The following is a 27061-nucleotide window of genomic DNA, read 5'->3' as shown; positions in this document are numbered from 1 at the left end:
CTTCTCAACCCAAGAATCGAACCTGGGTCTCCTGCACTGCAGACGGATTCTTTACCATCTGAGCCACCAGGAAGTCCTGCTTGCGTTTAAAGCCGGCATCACAATATTAAGAGGAACCATAAAATTCACACTAATAATTTTAAAATGTCAACTTAGCATTGAATAGTAATTTTTTTTTAAAGTCAAAAAGAGGGACCATGGTCGAGAGGAAAACTTGGCATTTTTTCCTGCATTTCGAATGAGGGACTCCACAAATTACGTAGCTGGTGCTGTTGCTGAGTAGTGACATTAAATGAGGGAACGACCTCAAATGTTTTGGAAATAGATCTAGGAGGTCCTTATTCCCCTAAGATTGAAAACAACTCACTCCTTTGGGGTTTTATCTTTTTTATTTCTCTCACTTCCCACAACCAGTTTTTTAAAAAAAGAAACAACGCAGGTACAAGGATCCAATTTTTTAAAATCAGAGTACAAAGAGGACCACAGCCCTGCCCAGATTTAACTTACGTATTTACATATTTGGAGAGGTGTGTGGTGTGGGTGTGGCTGCAGAAGCACGTTTAAAAGGCTGCATTACAAAATATACAAAGGTGGTCTTTCTTAGTAGAACCTGGCCTGGTTTCCAAATGAGAGCGCTACATAACACAAATCACAGTACTACTTACTATATAACTTACAAAAAATGCTGTACAGTTGCAGGAGTATAAATATAGAGTATAAATGGCTCTGTTTGGGAATCTGTATCTACACAGGGAAGGTCAGGGGAAGGCTCAGTTTGGTATCCCAACCTGCTAAAGTGATTGAGAAGCTAGAATGGGGAAGAACAGGGTCTGGGAGCACGGCTGCATTGATCCCCTTTCCCAGGCTTGATTGAAGCTCACTCACTCTCCAGGGAGAACTAGGTTTGTTGAGGGTAAGAAGCAAAGGCAAGAGGTGCAAATAATAATACAACGGGGGCTCTCAAAGGCACAGAGAAGGCTTCTGGGCCAAGAAGGAGCACTTCTTGGATCCACAGACATGCACGCACCCCACTGCCACTTGAAGATCATGGTTCTGTGGGCAGTCCAGCCATGCCCTGGTTTCTACCCTCAGTGAAAAATTTGAAGCTTTGCAGACGTGGAGAGAGGGCAGATGAGCAAAGTTCATTTATGGATGGGACTATGAGACAATGTCTGGAAAGAGGTTCTGGCTTTGAGGGAAGGAGGGGTGGGTGCAAATATGGGCGGAATCTGACCCAGATAGTCATTTTGTACAAGGAGCCAAGGGGCACAGAGAGCTGTAGAGCTGTCCTACGCTCAGGTGCTTTATGTTTCAGGGGGCAGAATGGAGGGGACTCAGAACCGGCCGGCATATCTTACTCCAGAAGACTCAGCAGGGGTGATTTTTATCAGCACTAGGCTTTAGCCAGAACATATGCTGGGTTAGCTGGGTTAAGAAGCACCCAAGGCTCTTGTGGCAGAGATGAACCATCTCCCTCAAATGTTCCCCAATTCCCAGCACTCATCCTCCACCTGCCAGCTCAGGGACAGCACTGATCTTTTACGAAAACCCTGCCAGGGGATGTGAGGAGCACTAAGAAGGGGAAAAGGCCACACCGATGGTCTTCTCCAAGTCCCAGACAGTTACACCATTTCCCGTGAATTGGGCTGCCCTTGGACTGTATGGGAGCAGCTGCTCTTGACTGAAGCAGGTCTTTGATAAAAGAGAGATGCCTGAGCTGGATCATAATAAAGAAAAGTGTACATGAATACGCACCTCTGAGAACCTTCCTTAAATTCCTCCCTTGGGGCTTTTCCTTTGGAAGAGGATGGTCAGGGGGTAAAAAGCCCTATTGACCAACCCAGCTGTGTGCTGGGGAAATTGCGATCATCTCTCCGGCCAGGTTTCACTAATTCTCTTTCAGTGTCGTTTTGTGCCTTCCCGAGCCTCGAAGGCCCAGGGAGCGTGGGGCTGGGATGGAACTACTGTGTGGGCTTGATACACTGGGCCAAGGGAATGAGAGCTGGGATGGATGTCATTTCTCAATGGGGAAGGAATTCCCCTGAAATGGAGGAAGAACCAAGAGGGAGCCAGAGCGTGTGGACTATGGGGCCCTCCCCCCCGTCTCCAGGCAGCCCCTACCTACAAGGCTGTGATGCTGGAAACGATTTTGGTGCCTGAGGCCTCCACTTCACACTTAGTGGCCCCACCCTGGGCCTCTTTGTCCATGGCCAAGTTGTCGAATGCCTCAGGGGGCTTGACCGGCTCGTCCTTCACCTCCTCCAGGTCTTCGCAGCACTTGCTGCTACGGCAGCACCTGGAGCAGCCGCACAGCCCGCAGCAGACGCGGCAGCAGACGCGGCAGCAGCAGCAGCAGCGCCTCTGGAAGCAGCTGGTGAGGGAGGTGATGAGCTTGTCCCAGGGCTCCAGGGAGCGCATCCACAAGGGCAGGAAGTCCCAGCTTCGGAGCTTCTGGGGCAAGGAGCCAGGGCAGCAGGACTGCAGGATCTTGAGGACCACCACCAGTAAGATCACAAGGACGATGGGCGACGCCACGCCCACCAGCACCGGCCAGCCAAGCAGGGAGAGGCCGAACACCCCCAGAGGGATCAGGAGGAAGAAGATGATCAAGTAGACGATGGCGAACCAGCGGTACTTAGCTGAGACGCTGCCCAGCCCTTTGGCCAGGCGGATAGGCAGGCGAGTGAATGGGATTGGGTACCACAGGATGATGCCTGAGATGTTGAAGAAAAAGTGGCACAGGGCGATCTGAAAAGCAAGGGGTTGGAGAGGTGAATGGGTCTGCCTCACAGAGAGAAGAGGGCGTCATCTAGAAGTGGAGTCATGGGTCTTCCTCACCTTCGTAGCTCAGCCCAGAGTGGGAGGGATTACATTAGCTGAGGGCCTAATGTGTGTCGCTGGGGGGCGGGGGGTGGGGGGTGGGCGGGGGGGGGGGGGGGGGGGGGGAGGGGGGGGAGCCGGCCAGGTGGGGAGAGGGGAAGGCAAGGGAAGTGACCACCTGAATCACAGTTTAGTTTTCAGGGCCTGAAGTTTCCGTTAGGCAAAATCTAACAGTGAACTTTGAGAAATTGAGGCACTATGAGGTTAAGCTATTTTCCTCAAATCATACAGATGGGAGATGGGATTCAAACCCAGATAGCCTGGCTCCAGAGGCCATATACTTTGTACTTTCTTATATGTTCCACCAGGAACTGTGCATGATGTTAGGGGCTTTGGACCAGCCCTATCCAATGCATTAGTCACTATCCACTGCGATGTGGCCTAAATGTAAAATACTCGCTGGATTTCCAAGATTTAGTCCAAAACAATTGTAAATGACTTTCCACATGCTATGGAGCAACTAAGCAAGCTTGTGCACAACAATTACTGAGGCCGCACTCCACAACAAGGGAAGCTACCACAATGAGAAGCCCACTCAAGGCAACAAAGTGAGCTCCCACTCACTGCAACTAGATAAAGCCCATGTGCAGTAACAAAGACCCAGTGCAGCCAAAAGCAAATTAATAAATGGATTAATAAATTAATTTTTAATAAAGGAATATAAAATCTCATTAACATTAATTACATGTTGAAATGATAATGGTTCAATCAAACACATTATTAAAATTAATCTCCCTGTTCCTTTTTGACTTTTAAAACTAAAAGTCCTAAAAGTTTCAGATTTCATGAGTGATTCACATATTCTATACTCATTCTATACTTTGATCAACAGCATGGCTTTAGACAGAGCCTCATCAGATCTTTAAAATAATCCTACAGAGCTAGAGATTATGGTTCCTGTTTTTCAGATGAGGGAATTGATGCTAAAAGGTTAGGCCACCTGTCCAAGGGCACTGGGTGTGTAAATGGGGGACAGTGATTCAGACATCAAAGGTCATCTTGCCCAAGGTCACCTAGCTGATCCAGGCAAGGCAGATCCCCCTGATTCTTCAATGCCAGGCTTAGGACACAAGTGACCTCCCATTGTCCAGGCAGAGTTTGCCAAGAGGAGGGCAAGGAGACAAGAAGTGGTATCTATGTTTCTGGAATACCCTTTCCTCCTCCAGCAAAACAGCCACCTCACCTTTGTTTAAACAACCTCTGGTGATGGGAGTCTGACTACCACCCTAGGGAGCAGGTGCCTTTGGTTGTTCTTAAATCTGTCTCCCTGAGGCATCTCCACATCACAGTTTTGGACACAACAGAGAAAAGCTTGACTTGGTTACTTGTTTAGAAACCATGTGCTTACAAGACCATGGATGGGTTTGGATCCCACCCAGAGCCCCTGTTCCATGAAGCATTTCCTTACCTGGAGTGAGCTTTTCAAAGTATTGCCTGGGCTGGCCAAGGCGGCCAAGATGGCAGTGGTGGTGGTGCCAATGTTGGCACCTAGCGTTAGTGGATATGCTCTTTCAATGGATATCACACCGATACCTGTGGGGATGAAAATACAAAGCCCGTGGCATCAGCCCCAGAGGATGGCAGGAGATGGTATCAGCAGACAGAGGGAGACTCAGGGGAGAAACTCACCGATCAGTGGGGTCATAGCAGACGTGAACACAGAGCTGCTCTGAACGATGAAGGTCATGCCTGCACCCACAAGGATGGCCAGGTAGCCAGTCACCCAGCCAAAGGGGTAAGGGAAATCTGGAAGACAGAGGATAAGAGATGCATCACAATCCTTCCGGAGGAGGCGTGGGTTGGGAGGCCCAGCTGGCATCTCACTAGGACCCAGGCAGCAAAACTGGGCCAGGGGTTTGAGTTGTGTAAACTCCTCTCCATACCCACACAGAAGTCTGAAGCTGCAAATTGGATTTTTTTAGCATTTTTTCACCTTGCATATTCGAACAGTAGAAGTAAGGATGTGTTGCCAAGACAAAAACACATATTCACTGGAGTTCTGAATGCTGAACCCATCTGTTATGCATGGAATGTTTGTGTCATTTCCCCCACCCCAAATCCATGTGTTGAAACCCTAACCCCTAATGTGATTGTATTAGGAAGTGAGGCCTTTGAGAGATGACTAGGTCATGAGGTTGGAGTCCTCAAGAGTGGATTAGTGCCCTTATAGAAGGGAGAGCTTGTCCACGTGAGGACATGGTGAAAAAGCAGCCATCTATAAACCAGGAAGTGGGTCCTCACCAGAACCCAACTGTGCTGGCGCCCTGACCTTGGGCCTCCCAGTCTCCAAGACTATGTGAAATAAATTGCTGTTGTTTAAACCATCCAGTCTATGAGAATTTGTTACAGTGGTTGGACTAAGTGAAGTTGCTCAGTTGTGTCTGACTCTTTGCGACTCCATGGACTGTAGCCTACCAGGCTCCTCTGTCCGTGTGATTCTCCAGGCAAGAGTACTGGAGTGGTTGCCATTTCCTTCTCCAGGGGATCTTCCCAACCCAAGGATCAAACCCAGGTCTCCGCATTGCAGGCGGACACTTTACCCTCTGAGCCACACTAAGATGTCACCCAAATAACAACAAAACACTCTGAGCATTCAGACTCTAGCTTTCCTCCTGTCTTGGTCTCCCAGTGCTTCATACCCTCCACTTAAAGGAGCACTGAGGATGTGAAGCAGCTTGGAAGCCCCAGAGACCCTGTTCTTGGCAGCACCAGTCCAGGACCATGCCCCACATAGCCAACAAGCACCCAGAGAAGAGTCACTCAGTTCACCCTCATGACAACCTTGGGAGGCAGACATCCTCACCCCCATTTCACAGGCAGAGTTCATGGGGTATGTTTTCATTGGCCAGACTCTCAGCAATAGAGTCTTGCTGGCTGTTTCAAAATGCTGATATATTTCTCCAGAACCACATTTTCTTCCCAAGAGCTGAAGGGAAATAAGGGTCACAGTGGACTTCTGGTACCCTTTATTACCTAAGGGATCCTGACGGACTCAGTAAAGTCCTGGGCAAACAGGGAACCTGGTAGGAAGGAAGGCCTAACTCACAGCAATTTGAACTTAAGCTGGCTCTTTCTCAAGACCTTGCAAACAAGTGCTCCTCAGGCTGCACTCAAAAGGAGGATTTCGAAGGCAAGTGGCATTGTAACTTTCACAGCTTCTCAAAGCCAAGACAGAAACTCCATGTAGAGGCTGTTGCTAGAGAATCAACAGGAGCTCCAGTGACACCACCCCTAGAAGGTCCAGAGTAAGAGGCGGCAAGCTTACCAGTGTTGATTGTCTTCTTGATGACAGCAGCCACCTGCCCCCTGAGCACAGAGCCCAGGAGCTTGACAATTAGGATCAGGCAGGTACAGAGGATCAGCAGGGAGGCTATCAGCAGGATGACGCCAACAATAGCATCTGAGAGGTTGAAATTCACGAAGATGTGTTGGCCTGGAGAGACCACAGACAGCCCTTGTTAGGAGGGCATGGAGCCCCTGACAGCCACAGATTGTTATTTATTCCCCAACATTCTTCTGTCTCAGAGTAACAGAATCTTGGTTGTCAGCTTGACACAGGGCAGCCCAGAATAAAGACCGCTCTTTCAAGCCTCCCTTGCAGCTAAGTAAAACCCTGAGGTTATGCTTAGGCCAATGGGATCTCATGAGGGTGAAGATGTAGTAAAATCCAGGGGCAGACTCAAACCTCCAACTCCATTCTTCTGCCTCTAAATCCCATTCCACATTTTACTCATGATAACGAGGATACCTACAAGTATTCAAGGAGCAGATTGGGGCAGGAAGGGCAAGTCAGAGTGGGAGCAATTGTTAATTATAAAACTGCTTGTGTTTTTTCCTTTTTAAAATCCCTGTGTGTCCCCATGATGATTCCAGAAAAAACATGGTTATTTTAATGGATGTACAACAGTGACAATACAAGAGGTGATACATTCATATGATTCTGTGAGGTAAACCACAACTGGAGTAGTAAGGTGTACGGCTCAGAATTAATGTGGGGATGCATGGAGAGGAGGAGAGGCAGAGATATGCAAGTGGGCACACAAGGAGTAAATGATTAGAAGAACTAGCATCAGGGCCATAAAAGTCCAGAGGCAACAGTACAGCTTCTTAAGGAATCGGAGCATCAGTGCTCCATCTGGAGCAGCAAGCTCACTGCTTTGTTCACTACTATAGCCCCAGTGCCTCAAATGGGGCCTCCTGTACAACAGGGACTCCTGACTCAAGGGCGATGGTATCTGTTCTGTCAGCCTATCATCTCCCTACAGTTACTGCCAGATACCAAAGCCCATGGAGGGAGTGCTCTGGAATCTGTTGATGAGTTCTGAATTGGCCTAGAATGGCCAGAAGAACTTAGTTTCAGGTCCTAGCTCTTCCCTTTACAGGGGGACCTTGAGCCTGCCCCCCGGTCCCCAGCCTTAGCTTTTTCTGCCATGAAAGCTCACAGCTCACTGTCCCATGTAGGACTGGTGTTCAGTGAACCTCACTGCCCTTCTTTCCTTCACTTACTGGGGCTCCAGACAGATAGGAAATAACCATCATCACCCCAGACAGCCTGTCCCAGTGGCTGATGCTCTGTGAGTTCCACTCACACTTGGCAATGTTCTCCTTGTAGGTCACGTTCTTGATGGTCCAGGTGTACAAACCATCCGTCCAACAGAGAGAAGGGGAGGTGCAGTTCTCAGGCGAGGGGACGGTGACATTTCTCTCAGTCTGGGTGGCAAACATGAGAAATACTATGCGTCGTCTACAACCCTCACTTCGGGTGGGGCACGGAGGGGAATTCGGGGCATCAGGGGAGACTCCTAAGTGTGGGGTACTTTCACAAGTCCCTCTATAAATGGAAGCGAGGTGGCAGCCAGAGATAAGCCCGGAGACATGCACATAGTTAGCCAGGAATGACATGTCCACGATGTGGGCTCGTCCTGTCTGTCCTACAGCATGTTTTTCCATCTAGAAATCAGCGACTTGAGGATTCTCACTGGCTAGTTTTGACTTTTTAGGAACCCTCAATTTTTCTTTCTCCTGACCTTTTATATGCCCAATCTGAAGGCAAGATCTTGCTTTATCCAGTACAGACAAAAGAGCTAACCCAGCCAGCAATTACCAGAAACTTACCACGTTGGTAAAAGTTTTGCACCAAATCTTGATCATACTTTTGTTTTGGACCGACTCATCATTCATTGCAATTTGGTTGAGAATACTTTTATCCAGCTGAGGAGAGCAACAGACAGAAGAGAGTCAGCCCATTGTCAAAACTGATGTGGGACAGATGTTAAGCTGGTAAGAGGGGCTCTGAGGACATGAGCCAGATTGCAGCAGTGAGACTCACCCTATCTGCACTCTCAGGGCAGAGCAGAGCACCTTGATGTCAGTGGGTGCTCAATAAATGAAGGACTGGTATGAACAATGGACCTGTATCTAGGAAGCGTGCAGTAAAAGATTCATTGGATAATCAAATAAGAGAAAAAAAATGAAGCTAAGAGTGAACGAGCAAGGTCCAAGCTGGCCCCTTCTCCCCAAGGCAACATCTACAAAGCCTTCTTTCATTTACTTCAACAATATGGACAGACCCTAGTGAGCAGACAAATAAAATGGGAGGAAAGGCAGTCAACTCTTCCTCTCTGGCTGTGAGTAGGATGTGACTTTAATCAGGGAGGCCAGGGGTGCCAAGGTCAGAGGTGGGAATGAAGTGTCCAGTGGACAGTCCTTGAGTCTCGAGAAGCACTCACTACCACCCACCACTCCCACGCTAATAAAGATGACACACACGTGCTGAAGTCACAGAGATAATAAATGCCAGTTACTCCAGGAGAAGGGGATGGCAGAGGACGAGACGGTTAGATAACATCACCAACTCAACAAACATGAATTTGAGCAAACTCCAGGAGACAGTGAAGGACAGGGGAGCCTGGTGTGCTGCAGTCCATGGAGTCACAAAAAGTCTGACATGACTGAGCAACTGAACAACAAGAACTCCACCCCATCTGGTGTTCCTGAAGTTCTGCCTCCCTTGGTTTTTTTCAGAGGCAGCTAAAGGGCAGTGATTACAGACCCTCATCCATCTCTTCCATCCCACTTATCTCTCTGCAGAAAGCCAGGTTACCTGGATAATGAGCTTTGTGAAGGGATCTGTGATAACTTTCAGAAGTTCTGGGGCTTCCTCTCCATTCTTGAAGTGGAAGCTCTCCACTACTAAGTTGGTCAGGCGCTCCAGGTAACCGGTGGCGGCCTCCAGAGGCAAGAGCACCAGCACGGAGAGCCAGTTGAAGAAGTCATGGACGGTGGCCCCTGCAAAGGCCCTGCAGGAAGAGAACCCCACCCCAAGACAGATCAGTGGCTGGGTACCATCTAGGCAAGTCATCACTCGTATTATCTGCCAGGTGTCACCTACCTATATGCATGTAGGTATACAATCTCACTTTTCTTCTCACAGCAATCCCCAAAGTGAGTGGTATTAATACTACCCTCTCCCCGCCCCACCGCCATTTATCAGATGAAGAAATTGAGGACCAGCAAACAGAGGAATTGAAGATCACTGCAGCAGTGCTGGGTCCAGGAATCTCGTCTCCTACTGCCTGGCAGAACATTTCCCACCAGATTAGACAGTAGACAGTTTGCTCTGTGTAGGGGAAAGGGAACTATCAATAGAGGTTATTTTGGCTGCAATTATTAACTTAGCAAGTGGCTGTTTGGAAAAAACTTCATCAAAACTACTTCTGAATCATGCATACTGAACACAATCTTCCTTTAGAAATTTGCAATTTATTTGCAAGTACAAATTTTTACTTATGCTTCCTGGAGAGGGTGATTTAAGACATTTTCATACACTGCTGACTCAAAGTGTTACAAATATTTCTTTGTAGTTTGGAAAACTGTTTAAAAAAAGCCTTATAGGTGTTTGATATAGTTGTTGTTTCAGGAATCTATCCAGGAAAAAATGACCAGAAAAGAAAACACATCTCCAAAAATGTTATTGAAAGCAATCTATTTAAATATCTCAGAGGGGGGTGAGCTAGATCAATTATATTCTATGTGTACACACTTTCATCTTTATATATCCAGAGGTAAAAATTAGTGTAACAGTGAAAGGAACCCAGAATTTCCAATAAGAAAATCTGGATTGGTCCCAGCTATGCTCCTCAGTGTTACTCTTTGTGCCTCTATATTAATAAAATAGTACATAGAAATGTCTACTCAGTTTCTTAAGATTAAATTAGCAAACACACCCTGGGTGATACGTATTATAATTTAGATCTCAGAACATTTTATCACGGACCAGGAGTTCAGCTATGGTTGACAGAAACTGAACGGCTGAGGACATCCGGTGCCTGCCAGTGCACCCGTGGACGAGGGATGGTGTTTGCTGACCACCCCCACCAGCCTGTTTAATGTCATCTGTCTGATGTGACAGCTGCAGAATAGCTGGTGTACAATATTATATAAGCCACAGGTGTTCAATATAGTGACTCACAATTTTAAAAGGTTTTACTCATTTATGGTTATTAGAAAATATTGGCTGTGTGTCCTGTAGCGTTATTTTATACCTAATAGTTTGTACCTCTTATTTCCCTACTCCTATCTTACTCATCCCCCTTTCGTCTCCTGAATGGTAACCACTAGTTTGTTCTCATATCTGTGAGCCTGCTTCTTTGTTTCATTCATTAGTTTTTTGTATTTTTTAGATTATACATATCAGTGATATCGTGCAATTCTTGTCTTTCCCTGTATGACTTATTTCACTTAGCATAATGCCCTCCAAGTTCATCCATATTGCTTCAAATGACACAAATCTGTTCTTTTTTGTGGCTGAGTAGTATTCCATCATATGTATATGCTTGTGTGTGTGTGTGTAGATGGATCACGTCTTTCATTATCTGTTGATGGACACTTAGGTTGCTTCCATATCCTGGCAATTCTAAATAATGCTGCTATGATCATTGGGGGTGCATTGTACCTTTTTAAATAGGTGTTTTTGGCTTTGTTGGATGGGGACCGTTTTACTATTATAACAAGCTCTGGAAAAACCCATAACCAGTCAGAAGAGAGGCTGGGAAATTGTGTTTAATGGAAGCTTTAGGAAGTTATAATTATTTCCAAGTGAGATAGTAAATGCTATTCTAACTGGCCTTGTTTTAACTATGCCACAGGTCAAGCTTCTGGCTAAAACTTGTATTCAGGCAGCCCTGACTAGGTGCCAGGCACCTTGCTAAGTATTTATCTATATGATTGTGTTAATTTCTTTAGGCAACATGGAGGTTGATAGATTCTGTTATCCGAGCTCTGCAAATCAGGGAGCTGAGTTACCAACTGATAAGCATGTGATCCCAGCCTCCAGCCCTGCTCTGCTGTAGAGGTCCAGGGATAACAAACATGCTCTCTTGTCAATGACAGTTAGGAAACCTCGGCCACCCCTATATGGGCCTGGTGGTGGCCAAGGCTGGCTCCAAGCCTCCTACCTTCTGAACTCTTTCCGGTCCCCTGCCTGCATGAGCGCCACGATGGTGTTGGTGATTGAAGTCCCAATGTTGGCCCCCATGATAATGGGGATGGCAGCATTCACGGGCAGCACTGGAGGATGAAAAAGAGTAAGTCAGCAAGTTAGCCAAGGTGAGGAAGGCATATTGGCTGCGTTCCTGATGTGGCCCAAGGCAAACTGACTTCATTCAGGCTGGTAATCCCCTAAAGCACCAGGTCTTAATCTCTTTAGGGTCTGCACCTCACTGTGAATCTGAAAAAAACTTGGGCATCTCTCTATAGAAATAGGCATGTACGCCAAAGAAGATTAAAAAATTACAGCACTTAATTGCAGGGAATTCAGAGACTCCACAAAGCCCTCCTGTTTAAAAGTTTCAGTTTAAAAGTCTAAAAGTTCCATTCTAAGTCCCTCTGTCCCCCCATTCCAGATGGCAGGGTAGCTTAAAGGAGACTAGGAAACAATGTATAAGGACTTGTGTATTTATTATGGAAAATTTATGGTAATATCTTTTTCTCACAAAATTAATACATTGCCATACATTCTAATGTATAAAAGTACAAAAGTACAAATTAAAGTATATGTTATAAAAGTATTAAGTATAAAAAATATAAGTTATAAAAGTATAAAAGTACTTTGTGGAAGTAAAGGATATTTTTCTAATTTTGTCCTCGAAAAGTTGTTCTACTAAATTTTAGATAAAAATACTGGTTTGGGTTGGAAATTAATCAGTTCAAACTGGCTCCCCTCAGAGGGTTTGTCTCAACATAGTCAGGGCAAACGTTGAGTGGGTTCAAGTTTGTAAGTCAGGTCCCCAAGCTCAGATGCCTCAAGGCCAACATGTGATGTGATTACATAAGGTTTTATTCTTAGTCCTGAGAGCAATGATGGACATGTTCTAAATTTATGTGGTTCAATATGGCAGCCATTAACCACATGTGATCCTTTGGAATACAGGTCTTGCAGCTGAGCAGCTGAATTTAAGGTTAAATGAAACAGCCACATGTAGTTAGTGGCTACTAGACTAGACAACACAGTTCTAGAGAATTCGGAACTGAGTCTTCAAGTGTTGGGGCCAATTATAAGGCTCAGCCCTGCCTGGGAAGGGAAATAGGAGGCTGCCCACAGTCGAAGCAGAGCACATCATAATCGGACAAGTTAGGAAGGTAATGGCAACAAGCCTGGACATATTCAGAGTAAATCCCAGCCTCCCCAGCTGACCAGGGAAATGCCTGAAATGTGTCTGGGCTCACAGGTGCCTAGACTCACGTGAGGAGGCCACCATACTGACGACGATGGACGTGGAGGTGCTGGAACTCTGCACCAGGACCGTCACCAGCACCCCAATCACCATCCCCGCCAAGGGGTTGGACATGATGGAGTTGTTGTTGAAGAATTTCCCAGCTACCTTTCCTGAAAAACAAACCCATAACCATGTGATGGACGTTAGGTGGGCGCTGAGTGACCAGCCTCAAGTTACTGGCCGGCAACTGTAGGTACCAGCCTGCGGACTTGCTGGTGGTATCTCAGGCTTCTCCCCAGTGCTGCTCTAATCCCACCCACCCCTGTTCCTCTTGTCCCTTCACCCTGCACCTTCCTATCTACTTCAACCGCTTTCATCAGCAAGCCCTCCTCTTTGATCGCGAATCTGGCCTCAGCTCTGTACTTCGTTTGATGAATGCCAGTGCCTCTCCTGATGGCCTTGTTCTGGTTAGGGATGTATTCCCAACTCACAAGATTTATCCATGTAGATCTTCTCATTCTTCTCTACCCAACCCCTTTGATTCAAGCCCCTAGCCCCAGTTCATAACTGAACACTAGGAGCATCACTTGAGAGTGTGCTCTGAGACCATCAATCCATCCCCCCAGTTAATGTTTAAAAGAGCGGGATGCCTTGTCTGAGAGACAGCAAGGCCCCTTGCTGACGCTGCGTGGGATAGGGGCAGACCAGAGTGGCATTCAGCAAGTCAGTCTGCCCCTCACGCTTCCGCAGTTCTCCTAGACCACAAAGATGAGTTCTCAAGAACAGAACCAAGAGATACAGAAACCTATGGTCTTCCATGTCACCAGATCTCAGTTTGAATCCCACTATGCCAATTACAGGCGGTGAAACCCAGTGCTGGGTGAAAACCTTCTAGAGCCTTGGCCCATTCCTCTGTAGGTAGGAAGGACTTTGGGAAGGAATGTTTAAGACAATGTCCCTATGTCAGTAGGCCCATCAGGGATAGGCAGGTGACCAAGCACACAGTAATTTCACTTCCAGATCCCCTCTCCCCTCACTTCCATGCTCAGTCCTGGGAGGTGTTTAGGCAACTGCAGTGAAAGCAGATCCCCCAAGGGACCCCTGTCCTTCTCCAGCAAAGGACCAACTTTGATTTTTAGTAGTTGCTTTAGCCTAAGAACACTCTTAGTCAATAGTCCCTCCAGTGGGGAGGCCCCAAGACAGCCAGAAACCCTCACATAAGCCTTCAGGTCAAACAGCTTCCTGTCCAGGGATCACAGACAAACACAAGGAGCTGACGGCTTGCCCTTGGCATTGGCTCTGGCCTGGCCTAAGCCACTTCAGCCAGCCTATCATAACCCTCTCATGACCATTGGTTTTCTCTTCTGTAAATTGGGGGCATGACTTCAGATCATCTCAGGTGACTTCCATTTCCAGAACACTCGGTTAGACTGCAACTGCATAGGGCTTGCTGAGCTATGGCTTGCTGAAATAAATTCACCAAAAACACCACCACCACCCCGGACCTTCGACTTCTTCCATCCATACCTCCAACCAGCTGGAAGGCACTGCTCAGGACATCCAAGGAGCACACGAAGAAGTACAGAAACACCAGAAGTAAAATAAATTTCCCAATCCCTTGGAAGACGCAGAGAATCTTCCCTTTGGTGTCTCTCTCTGGAGGAGGGGAAAAGGCATGGCTGAAACACTGAGAAGTTTGACGATGAGCTCAGAACTCCCCCAACTCCCCTCCTAGCCAGGCAGCTATAGTCTTAAATCTAGCAAGACCTAGCAAATGGGATGCATTCATGGCTGGCTCTAGTTTTCAAATTAATTACCACTGGAGTCCGTTCAGTTGAAACCTGTGGTGAAATGTCTAAAGGATTGGACTCTTGGGAGGAGGGGGTTGGTGAGGTCTGGGGCACACACGGGCAAGAGCAAGTGTCACTGATGAGCCACTTAAGAGCACTTGCTCCCTGCTAAGTGCGAGGTCAGAGATAAAGGCTTTTCTAAGCACCTTCAGAACCATACAGAATATTTTCAACAAAGTGGCTGCAAGGTAGCAATCACAGCCTCCATCTGGGGAGGGTCTGGGCCCTCGTATGTCCTGGAGGGCTACATCCTGGGCCATCGCTTTCTCCACTCACTTTTAAAGTGATTCTCATGTCCTCCCTCCCAGCTCTCTTCTCCTTCTACCTGACCTGCAGACTGACCTTACTGTCTGGAACACAAGTGCGGCATCTGCTTGCATCCCTGCTGTTTTGTCTATGTAGACTACTTTCTATAATCTCTCTCTGATGCCCACACTGAGGTCTGGGGACCCCTCTTTCCCAACCCCCAGGGGTCTCAGAGAGGGGGCCTCGTCTATTTCCTGCTGCATCCACGGCACTGGCGTGGGACCTGGTTCAGCACACAAGGAGCTACAGAGTCTGGTCTGGTTATAACCTCGGTTCATTTGTTGAATGAATGAATGAAAGGATAAAAGATCCCCCATTCATCACAGGAGGCTTGACTCTTAAAGCCAGGACCTTTGCTTGAACAATCAAAGGGAAACCATGACACCAAGGTGACACTGTAAAGATAGTGATCTCAGTCTCTTGCCAAAGGGCAGTCCCCTCCCACCTGCCTCAGCTGCCCTCATTTACCTGACCACTTGATCCCCGTGTCCTTAAGCTCAGGCAGGTCCCAGGGGTCTTCCACCTCGGTGGGCTCCTCGATCAGTGCCGCAGTGGAATGAGACGGCACAAGTTCTATCTTGGTAATAGGGGCGCCGGTGTCATCTGCCCAAACAAGCAGAGAAGGCCATGAGGAATGAGGAACCAGGCCTGGGTCTCCTGCGGCCTTCCCAAGGGGGCCAGCCCAGGGTTGGAGGGGGGCACTTACCTTTTTCAGTCTCCTTACCTTTCTCAGGCTTGGCAGACTGGTCACCATCGGCCTTCACAGTGTATTTCTCCGAGGTAGGCAGGGCATTTCCCAACTCAGGCCAAGGAGCCATGGTCTGTGATAGGAAAATAGCTTAAAGAAGCAGCCACTGAAAGGAAGCCCACTCAGTTTCCATAAGAAGAGACAGTGGTTGCAAAGATTCATGCTTGTACGTCCTAAGTGTGGACCCTTAAGCATCGTATTTCATGCCTCTGGAGGCCTCCCTCCCTCGCTCACCCAGGCTGTCACTAAACCAAACCACTGTTTTCTATGTTTCCATCCTAGCCTCAACTCTGTACACCAGCCGAGCCTCCTTTGGTTGCTCTGCCTTGGTCTGTCACGACTCTCTCCTTTAGTCAGAAGGGGAACACGAACCCATTCATCTTCATCAACTCGTGATACCACTAAGCCCTCACAATGATCCAATGGGCTCCCCGTCTGCTTCTCATGAAAGGACAAGCTCACCTGCAGATGTGCAACAGACCTCACCTCGTGGACTTCTGGTCTGTGTCAATGCTCGAATACACTCTGCCTGCTTCACCTGCCGCTGGGTCCTCTGGAAGCATGATATATTAGACCTGGTTCAAAGCCCACAGGTGCTCCTTATCAGTGGGCCTATGTCTAGGAGAGACCCTTTAGGCCTCTGAGCCATCTATAAAATGGGGACAATGCTCCCTGCTTTGTAGGGTTATGAGATTAATGGTTATGTCCAGAAAGTGCCTGGCAAATAGTAGCAATGATTACTAGGCTATGCTGCCTGGATTAACAACTCTTTGTCAGAATCACATTCTTCCCAGCCTCTGATAGAGACTTCCTCACAACCCATTTTCTCAACAAAGCCTATCTCAGCTCCATGGAGAGGAAACCTGGCTCCCTACACGCTGGGACATCCACTACTTGCAGTTCTTGTCTTGACACACTTCAGACAACGCAACCCAAAGGACTGGAATAAACAATTCACAGAAGAGGAAGTACAAGTGGCTCAAACACTTATTACAAAGTAAGAGTTTGGCTTCATTAATGACCCAAGATATGCAAAACAGTGAGGTGAGTTTCAACTATCAAATTAGCAAAAAATAAAAATTTAAGTATAATGTACCATTCTGGAGACAATCCAGTGAAATGAGCACTGCCGAAGTTCTGGAAAGAAGTTGGCAAATGTCTAAACCCTATACATATTTCATACATCTCTGACCCAGTAATTTCACCTGTAGAAATTAAAAATCTAGGGACAGTTTTTTTTTTTCCTCAGAAAATCAAAAGTACTGCCTTGCTCTGATCACCTCTTTGGAGAGGGTTTCCCAGAACCTGGGTCTGTTTCCTTCCATTTTTCTTCAACAGAAATAATTTCTGCTTGTCAGAAGGTAAGCTCTACCAAAAAAGGGGCCTTTGTCTTGCTCTAGACCTTACATCCTCAAGGTCTAGAGCTCTGCCTGGGACGTTGATGAGGCCCAGTAAACACTGACTGATGGATGAACGTGATGCAAACCAAAATGCACTCTTATTTACAGGGTCAAAAATAAAAACTGGAAAACTACTGTATTGACTATGGTGCATCCACGCAGCAAAGAGCATGCCATTATAAAGAACCAGCAAAACAAACTAAATACAACCTCAGGAAAATGTTTTAGAAAAATTGTGAATAGAAGGCATATTTATGTCCCATTCATAGCATGATTGTGATAAGGATCCAGAAATGTTCCATGGGGTACACAAGGTGTGGTAGGATTGTCTGCAATTTTTATTTTCTTCGAGAGATGCAGCCCCATCCCCAAACTCAGAGTTAAGTGATTCAGGAGCACTTGTATGGTTACTGTCACTCATACCGATAAAGCCAGGAGTTAAAAGAAGCTGATTCTGTGAATTCCCATCATGAGAGGATTTCATGCATTTGTTTGGCCCAAGGAACTTTCCCTGTGTGACTGTAGACCATGGCACATACTCCTGTGATCAAAGCCAACATCCTGCAGTCACTGGCTTCCAGGAAGGTGCAGACCAGGTCTTTCAGCTTCATAAGCACCCAGCACCGGGCCTGGCACCTAGGCTTCATGTGCTTTCTGAAAAGGATGCTGGGACCTGCCTAGCCAGCAAGAGCCAGTAGCTGTGCTCAACCTCACCACCGCCCATTCGGAGAAGTGTTGTGATTATTCTGCCATTATATGGCTTCCCAAGATGAAGAACCGGCTTTATAGCACAAGGAGCTCAGCTCAGTGCCCTGTGGTGACCTAGAGGGTTGGGATGGGGTGGGCAAGGAGGTCCAAGACGGAGGGGACATATGTGTACAAATAGCTGATTCACTTGTTGTACAGCGGAAACTTAGCGCAACACGGTAAAAGAATCGCACGTGCATTTCTGCTCAGTTGCGGCCGCCTCTTTGTGGCCCCATGGACTGTAGCCTGCCAGGCTCCTCTGTCGATGGAATTTTCCAGGAGTCAGTTGCCATTTCCTCCTCCAGGGATCTTCTCAACCCAGGGATCGAACTCATATCTCCTGAATCTCTTGCACTGGCAGGCAGATTCTACTCCTAAGCCATCAGGGAAGCCCCAAAAGCAATTATACCCAATTAAAAAAAAGAAAAACTCAGGTACACGGAGATCTGTGACTTGCCTAAGGTCCCACATGGCAGAGCCTTGAACCCAGGTGAGTTTCCATCCAGTGTCCTGCAGTACAGCTGACCATCCTATGTGGGGCAAAGCCCACTGCTCTCCAGGCCTGCTGATGTGGCACCATTCGGGGTGTGCTGAGAGGCAGCTTACAAGGCTGGGCCTGGGCAGGGGAAGTGGGGTGAAGCTGGGTGGCTGGGGAGGAGAGGCCAAGGCTGATCTGGGAGAACTTCAACCTCAGCTCAAGGCTGCCACATCTGAAATGTGGATTTGAAATAGCTCTGAGGTTAAAAAGAAAATACAGGGCTGGCTCTAGGCTAGGTATTATATAGCACAGAGGTTTAGAACCAAACCCCAGCTCTGCCCCAGATACACTGAGACTTTGGGCAAGTCACTCGACTGCTCTGTGCCTCTGTTTCCCATACGTTGGAATGTGGTTTATGTTTATAAACCACTGGGTTACTAGGCAGCTTCAATGAGTTAATTTCTGTACAGTAATCTGTTCAATAAATTGATCCTCTTAACTCCTCTTATCAACACTGCAAGGGGTTCATGTTTCTCCCATTTTATAGATGAGAAAACCAAAGCACCCAGACAGATGAAATCACTTGGCCCAAGGTCACAGGCATGATTTGAGAGTTTCTCTGACTCCAGAGTCCACATGCTTGCCTCTCAATGACTGTATGACCTGGAACTCTCCTGGAAGGAGTGAGTTATGCATTAATAGCATCAAAAGTGATATCTATCTGATTAAAAGCCCAAATCTAGACAAATGGAAAAGATGCTTGCTTTCACACTCTAGTGGAAGTCAGCATCCCACTTACTCCACACAGAATCCAGGGAGGGGACCTTTTCTGGTGGCTCAGAGGTAAAGAATCCACCTGCCTGTGTGAGAGACTGAGTTCAATCCCTGATCCAGGAAGATCCCACATGCCTTAGACGCCTGCGTGCCACAACTACTGAGCCTGTGCTCTGGAGCCTGGGAGCCACAGCTGCTGAAGTCTGGGCACCTAGAACCCATGCTCTACAGCAAGAGAAGCCCCTGCAATGGGAAGCCTGCACACCACAACTAGAGAATAACGCCAGCTCCACAACTAGGGAAAAGCCCACGCAGCAACAGAGACCCAACACGGCCCAAAATAAAAAAAATTTAAAAAAGATTCAAAGGAGGAAGTGAGTTTCCCACAGTCTCCAAGCATCTCCCACCCCAGATATTTGTACAAAAGCACTTAGCCTGCATCCAAACCACCTAACTACACTGTTCATGGACCATTTATGTGGTCAGCACTTAGACATCACCTTAACTTAAGTCCAACTCATTTCCCCATCATTCCCAAAGTTCCCCTTGGTGGAACTCTGCTGTTTATGTGACTCCTGTCACCATCAGCCGAGAATCTCCAAGTCAGCTCTGACAGCTCCCAAACCCAGCCAGCACCAGGACTGTGCATTTTACCTCGGAGCAACTTGGTTTCTGGTGTCTGCTTCCTTGGGGCCACCTCCTCATGCTGAGTCTCTGTATCTCCTGCCTAGAGGGACACAGCAGCCTGTTGAACTGATTTGGGCCCCAGCCTCTCTCTACAGCTTAACTTTCCCAACACACAGCTGTGATCGTGTGCAGTCACCTCTTTATGGCTTACTGCTCCCCAAATCGGAGAAGGCAATGGCACCCCACTCCAGTACTCTTGCCTATAAAATCCCACGGATGGAGGAGCCTGGTAGGCTGCAGTCCATGGGGTCGCTAAGAGTCGGACACAACTGAGCGATTTCACTTCCATGCATTGGAGAAGGAACTGGCAACTCACTCCAATGTTCTTGCCTGGAGAATCCCAGGGACGGGGGAGCCTGGTGGGCTGTCGTCTATGGGGTCGCACAGAGTCGGACACGACTGAAGCAACTTAGCAGCAGCAGCAGCTCCCCAAATGATCCCTGGCCTTGGTCACACCAGCCTAAAACTGGGACCCTGAACCCTCTCCTCTGCTTCTGCCCAGGCATCCCCCCCTGGCAAACAGAAGACCCTGCCCCCATCTTTCTCTCCACCTGTTTAGGCTCAGCGCAAGCCCTCTCGCTCCCTCCTGCACCTGAGTTCCCCAGGCCTCTCTAGTCTTGCCCTTCTCTAAGGGTGTGTCCTGTCCACGTGACTCACCTGGCACTCACCACTATCACACACCACGGGGATATCTTTACTTGATTTCTGATAACAACAACTCCCATTTCAAAGAGTGACAAAGAGGTGCCAGGTGCTATGCTGGTGCTTGACACATATGTCACTAAAATCTTTAGGCAAAAAAGGAGTCATGAACGTGCTGTGCTCAGCTGCTTCAGTCGTGTCCGACTCTGTGCGATCCTATGGATTGTAGCCCACCAGTCCTCCTCTGTCCATGGGATTCTCCAGGCAAGAATACCAGAACGGGTTTCCATGCCCTCCTCCAGGGGATCTTCCTGATCCAGGGATCGACTGGGTCACCTGCTTTGCAGGCGGATTCTTTACCACTGAGCCAAGGTACACATTTCATCATGAACACTGACAATGGCAAATGGGAAAAATCTGTGATTCCAAGACATCCAAGCAACTTGTTCAAATTCACCCAGTAGGTGAGTGATGGAGCCAGTTTTTAAACACAGCTCTACCTGTCAGGGAGGTTGGGGCTCTGATCAAACATATCCTTGATTGGGACATAGACATATCTTCACAGAGCACTACTTTTACACACATAAAGGGGCAAGGGAATGTTAAATGACTTACACTATTACTGCTAAATGATGTATATTTGATTAACCCTATGAAGGATTATTGTGATGATCAAGTGTGTGATCAAGCCCTCAGAACCATGCCAACATATTGTAAACTTATGTGATTATCAATGATCATACTAAAAGCATGGGCATATTATAGAATGCAAAATGTATATAGGGGCATTTTGAAGGGAAAATTTGGTAATTCTATCACCTCTCTTTCTCTTATAATCTGAATTCACTCTAGAGCTATTCTTCTCTTACGCACATTTACACTGCCTTCTCAACTAGAATTTAAGCTTTGGAGAGGTGGAACCTTGTTTTTCTCCCAGAGCTCAGCAGACCACACGTAGTAGGTACCGTACATCTGTGAATGGAGAAGTCAACATCCAGGGTCTACTGAAGGAACACCTTAGATCCACACTGATCATGGCTAGGAAACAAATCATGCCTGAATCTTATGATGAGTGCTCGCTCCTCATCACCATATGCAAGCCTGTTTGGCCAAGATCTGTTGGATGGAGCGGCTGTCTCAAGAAGCTACAATCTGGATGTCATAGCAGCCCAGCTTGGGAAATTCTCATCAGCAGTAGGTATTATTTAAACTATTCCCAGTGACTGGATTTGACTAATCAGAATCATTTTCTTTTAAGGGGCATACAAAGTAGCGAATTCAGAACCAGACATGTCCATGGCCTGAAATACAAGTAATTCACAATAATAAAAGCAATGGAATGGGCAGACACTCATTTCCACTGAACTGGACAGAAGGGAGAGTAGCATATGGCCACAAGGGATTCAACAAACTATAGTGCCTTGAATATTTCCTCTGTGTGAGGCCTGTGCTGGCTTCATTCCTCTCTGGGTCCTCATTTCCTATTAATCAGCATCACCAAGAAGCAAAGGCAACATTCTAACGGAAGTCTCTACTCTTCCTTCCTAGAAATCTTGCTTCCCCTACTCTAAGTTCAGCCATCTGTCCCACGCCCAAATCCCCTTTCCAGACACATGCCTGATGAAACAATCATTTTCCTACATCCAGTTCAGTAGTCCTCCTTGTCCTTGGCTTCTGCATCTGCAGTTTCAACCAACCACGGATGGAAAACATTCAGGGGAAAAAATAATTCCAGTTAGTTCCAAAAAGCAAAAGCTGAATATGCAGCACACAGGCAACTATTTCCATAGCGTTTACATTGTATTTACAACTATTTACATAGCATTTACACTGTTAGGTATTATAAATAATCTATCTAGAGATGATTTAAAGTATATGGGAGGACCCATGGGCTATATGTAATTACACTATTTTATACAGAGGACTCTGCAGATCTCAGGATCTGTGCTGGAACCAAACCTAGCAGACACTTGGGGACCACTGTACTTCACTGTCCAGTACATTCATCTACTCTACCGTCACTCACTGGGTGTTCACGGTGCTAGCCACTTGCAGGAAAGAAGAGAATGAGCAGGTCCACATATGCACGGCCCCGGAGGGGCAAGCAGCCAGGAGCCATCTGACCCAGCCCAGAGCATGCTGAAGCAGCTGGACAGCCCCTCCCTGTCCTCCCCACCCCACAGCTCAAGATGTTCTTCTCAGCACCTAGAAAGTGGGGAAATGCAGGCCACCAGGTACCCACCCATTGCACTTGGCAGTGTGGCTGCAGAGTCCCTACTCCCACAGCCTTCCCAGTCACCAAAGCCTCAGCGCCCTGACCAGGCTGACCCTGCAGATTCCGAGTAAAGTGGGACTTGGAGCAAACGCACCATGATTAGCCCTGAGACTAGAGAGCTGTTCAGCCTGTTGCTATCACAGTGCCTGGCATACCACCCGGAAAGAGAACCATGCAGCAAGGGAGGGCTGGCTCTGCAGAGCCCTGCCACTTACTGTGTGAGACTCTGAGCCTCAGCTTCATCTTTTCAAAAATTAGGGACAATGTGTCTCCCTCCCTAAATAGCTGTTATTAGACTAACTGATTAATGAGTGTAGTTGAGGCCCCGAACAGAGTGCCTGGCAGAGTAAACACTCAGCACTTTGTGAAATGAATTGCATCACAAACAACAAATAGACTCAACTCCACTTTGCCCCAGCCCATAAGTTCATCTCGGTGCACAGCTGAGTGAATCCCGGTAAATGTTTGTGCGGCCACTGAATTTGAAGGACGTAAGAAAAAAGGATCTACTGTTTGTTCTGTGATGCGGGAGTGTTCTATATGATTTGTGACCTCATTAAATCTTAGGATAAGGAGATCTTTCCAGTTTACGAAGAAACTGAGGCACAGAGAAACTGAGAAAGTCTCACAGCTACCCAAGGATCATGCTAAGTTGCTTCAGTTGTGTCCAGCTCTTTGGGACCCCGTGGACTGTAGCACGCCAGGCTCTTCTGTCCTTGGGATTCTCCAGGCATGAATACTGGAGTGGGTTGCCGTGCCCTCCTCCAGGGGATCTTCCTCACCCAGGGATCAAACCTGCATTATGTCTCCTGCATTGGCAGGCAGGTACTTTACCACTAGCGCCACCTGGGAAGCCCAAGGACAAGAGTAATTTGAAGCCAGGACTGCTGGTTCCAAAGCTAGATGGCCTTTCCACAGAACCCCACCAAGTGTTGAGATGGAGGAAGGAGTTAGATATCCTCCAGGCCCCATCAGAGCAGTAAGGCACCTACCTCGGGTCCAGGCTCAGTGGGGCTCTGAAGGTGTCTGGGATAGCTAGCTGCCTGACGCCTCTGCAGGGGTCAGGCTTACCTAGTCATTCAGACAGCTGGAAATGCCAGTCAACATACTCTAAGGGTAGGCTGCTGACTCCCCACAAAGGCTCAGGCATACTAAGGGCCTGGATTCGGTGTTTATGTCCAAATTTTAGGAGGCTCAGCTGAGCAGAACAGTAGGCACTGAATGAGCCTGATGGAAGATGTAGACTGAATCTGAGGCCACTGCTCCCAGGGGTGTGGCAGACACTAGTGCCCAATTCCCCTGGGAGGCGCTTCGGCAGTCAGAGGGCCCTTAGAGCTTGTGGTCCCCTCCAAAGGCTTTCTCCCATCCCCCTCCCTCTGATTCAGCTGTTCCCTCTCCCCACCTTCGCCCAAGGCTGTGCTCTCCTACTACCTGCCAGAAGCAGAGAAGGATTAAGTCATCCCTTTTGGCAATTTGGTGCTAATACTCAGAAAAATGTTTTTTATTGCCCAGGTACAAGATGAGTGACTCTGACTACACATCTGCTCCCTTTCCCCCACCCTGGGCTCCTCTCTACAATTGAGCTGGCTGTACTGATAACTCTTTTGGCTCAACTTCCTGCATCCACATGTGTATACGATGCCAAGAGGAACTCTTGAGGGCCAAGGGGAAAAAAATCAACAACAAAAATTGCTCAGCCCTTCTCAGACCTGGGCAGTGGGGAAATGTAAGGCACCTGGCAGTCACCCAGCCCCTACACTTTGCATTGTTTGAGCCTCTCCAACCAGGACCTGTTCTGGGGCCACCTCCGCTCAGAACAGCAGTAGCTCAAGGCTATCTGAAGAAGTGGGGAGAGGAGGAAGGAGGCAAGGGGCATCGTCCTACTGAGAGACCGAGACACACAGGTGTTTTCCCACCGGGTTGTGACCTCTGCAAGCACAGGGGGAATGACCCCATTCCCTAGCATGCCGGACAGTGTCTGCCAGCCAAATATTTCCAGAGGGTTTTGTGCCAGGCCCTGCAGTAAGCCCTGTTAACAAATTAATCTATTTAGTCTCACAAGCACTTGATGCATTCCTGTCCATTTGCTTGAGGTGGCTCAGACAGTAAAGAATCTGCCTGCAATGTAGGAGACCTAGGCTCGATCCCTGGGTCGGGAAGATCCCCTGGAAAGGAAATGGCAACCCACTGCAGTATTCTTGCCTGGAGAATTTAATGGACAGAGGAGCCTGGTGGACTATAGTCCATGGGATCACAAAGAGTCGACACAACTAAGTGACTAACACTTTTTACCTTAGTATCAATGCAATCCCCCATTCTACAGGAAAGGAAACTGAGGCACAAAGAATTAAATCACTTTAAGTCACACCAAGCCTGTAGAGACAATTCAAACTTGAGTATTTTGACTCCAGTGGTCTCAATATGCTTGAGATACATTTTCCTATACTTTGAAAGAATGACCAAGAATTCAAAGATTCCCGAGGATGGTGGTTACTTTCCTTCAACTTCCTCTAAACGTCACAAAGATAATCCCTGGAGAACAGAATGGGGGAGGAAGGTGTGAGAGACAAAGCAGCTCGGTTTTACCTCGATGAATGGCTTTTAGACTTTTGAAGGCATGAACTAATAGGATTTTTAAAAGACATTTACACTATCACTTTAAACTAAGACCCTTTTAACCAAACCACATTTGCCCTCATCTGCACTTCCAATTTATTTTAAAATAAATCCTATAATTAACTTATAACCATATTATTTTTGCATTGTATGGAGGGCGTTAAAAGAGCTAATTCATAAAAGATAAACATCTTAAAATGCATTGTCATCTTTTTGCCACCTTCTTTCCACACACTTTTGCATCTTTAAATTCACTAGAATTAATTCCACTGGGATGTCCTGATTACTCCCTGCTGACACTGCCTTTCTGTTCCCAGGGTGGAGCTGGGGGGAGGGCAGGACAAAGGCAGGGTGGAAGGTGGCTAAGAAGTAAGTTTATTTCAAATCACTGATCCTGAGAAGCTATTGTCTTCATTAAAGTGAATTCAAGCAGTACATATGTCCACTTAGTGTCTAACAGCAATAAACCAGACATCCATCCTCCCCAAACCGGGAACTTATTTCAATGAAATTGTTGAGTTGACTTAGGGTGGATTTTGGTGGGGGCAGTTTAGCACTGAGTCTTTACAAAGCATGCACTTCTAGACACCAGTTCCCAAAGTTACAAAAATAGAGATCATTATCAGCTAACTGGCTGGCAGGGGCTAGAGATTCAAACATGCTCAACAATCTGAAACAATGGTCACTGCCATGAGGCACACCTTTTTTGAAGAATACCCAAGGCAGAACAGATTAGAGGGTTCCAGCCCAGGAGGAGAGTGGTGTGGAGAAGAAAAAGTCCAACAGGGCTGGAGCAAGCAGAGTTAACCCAGATCTCATGATGAACCCAAATAGGGAGGAAGAGAGGATTCTAAATGATGAAATCCACAAGCTGCCTCCATGAGATCAAGTTTGAGAAAGCTGCCTCTTCATTAACGGAATAGGAGAGACACTCAACCTCAGTGCCAGCTACCCAGAGAATCTGAAGACTGAATTAACTCCACTCCACATGCCTCCCTCTTCCTGATCTGGAGATGTTTGATCTCCCCAACATGACTGCACGTTGCCCACATCTCCCTAGCCCCCCACCCTGGTACCTCTATCTCCAAAAACACTGGAAAACTGGGGGCTCCGTTCTCCCAAGACAAGCGGAAGGCTGGGCCCTTTGCTGATGCTGCCTGTGCTGATGGGACTAGCAGACCAGGACTGTGTCTTGCAGCCACTTTGGATAAATAACCCTGCCAACTAGAACAGCAGCGTGTGGAAGTCACACTACATCACTGGACAGCCACCCAAACCTGGAATTTTTGCAGAAAAGACAGACTTTTTTGTTTCCCTTCTTGGAAAGAGGTGGGGCGGGGGTGGGGGTGGGTGGGTGGGGACTGAGGCCTCGAGGCTCACAGGGACCTGCCTCAGATCATACAGCTAGTTAGTGACCAAAAAGATAGCCTAGCTGTCCTGATTCCTATGTGGCAGGAATCCCCCCACATCTTTAATTTTAGAATCCCCAAGTATGCCACCACTAATAGTGTAGTCACTGGAATTGAAATAACAGCAACAGTAATGACATTAAGAAGAAAAAGAAAAATCTGAAAGTGTGGAGAAAGTTACTTTTTCCCCTCTTCTGTAGCCCAAAGGCAGCCAAGTTCCTTGAGATCAGGATCGAGGGAGATCTAAAAGAATTAAGTAAATTAAAAGTGAATTAAGTTTCTTTCAAGAGGCAGGAGAGAGGAAGAAGCGCCCAGACCCCAGCGGCGGTACTCACTGGCGCTCTCTACGCAGGTAATGAACCGGAGCAGGCACCCAGGTGGAGCCCGGCGCTCTAGTATATATAGGGAAGGTGTTGCGCAAAAAGGCCGGCGGCAGTTATCACGCCCCTCGCACATTCCAGGACCGCCTGCTGCCGCCGCCGGGGCACTGCCTACCTGCCGGCTTAATGAGCCCATCGTGACCTAGCCGGCTA

The 27061-nt window shown here is 47.5% G+C and overlaps 1 protein-coding gene across 4 annotated transcripts; it reads right to left on the bottom strand.

The window, feature by feature from the left end:
- Window positions 1–370: 370 nt before the first annotated feature.
- On the bottom strand, window positions 371–26903 carry SLC34A2 (solute carrier family 34 member 2). Of its 4 annotated transcripts, none has more exons than XM_042251284.1 (14): window positions 26864–26903; window positions 26710–26771; window positions 15459–15573; window positions 15221–15355; window positions 14124–14252; window positions 12623–12766; window positions 11337–11448; window positions 8984–9179; window positions 7996–8091; window positions 7470–7590; window positions 6146–6313; window positions 4510–4626; window positions 4289–4413; window positions 371–2748 (listed from the first exon to the last, which is right to left on the bottom strand). In XM_042251284.1, the coding sequence occupies exons 3-14, from the start codon at window positions 15568–15570 to the stop codon at window positions 2122–2124; spliced, it is 2082 nt and encodes a 693-aa protein (XP_042107218.1). In that variant the 5' UTR covers window positions 15571–15573; window positions 26710–26771; window positions 26864–26903; the 3' UTR covers window positions 371–2121. The 4 variants fall into 4 exon arrangements, with proteins under 4 accessions (XP_042107218.1, XP_042107219.1, XP_014951914.1 ...); XM_042251285.1 differs by having other exon boundaries at window positions 15477–15573; XM_015096428.3 differs by lacking the exon at window positions 26710–26771.
- Between the last annotated feature and the right edge of the window lie 158 nt (window positions 26904–27061).

Source organism: Ovis aries, chromosome 6, assembly GCF_016772045.2.
Source record: "Ovis aries strain OAR_USU_Benz2616 breed Rambouillet chromosome 6, ARS-UI_Ramb_v3.0, whole genome shotgun sequence".
NCBI classification, from domain to species: domain Eukaryota; kingdom Metazoa; phylum Chordata; class Mammalia; order Artiodactyla; family Bovidae; genus Ovis; species Ovis aries.
The sequence above is the reverse complement of the archived record's forward strand: the minus strand, read 5'-3'. Positions and strand labels throughout refer to the sequence as shown.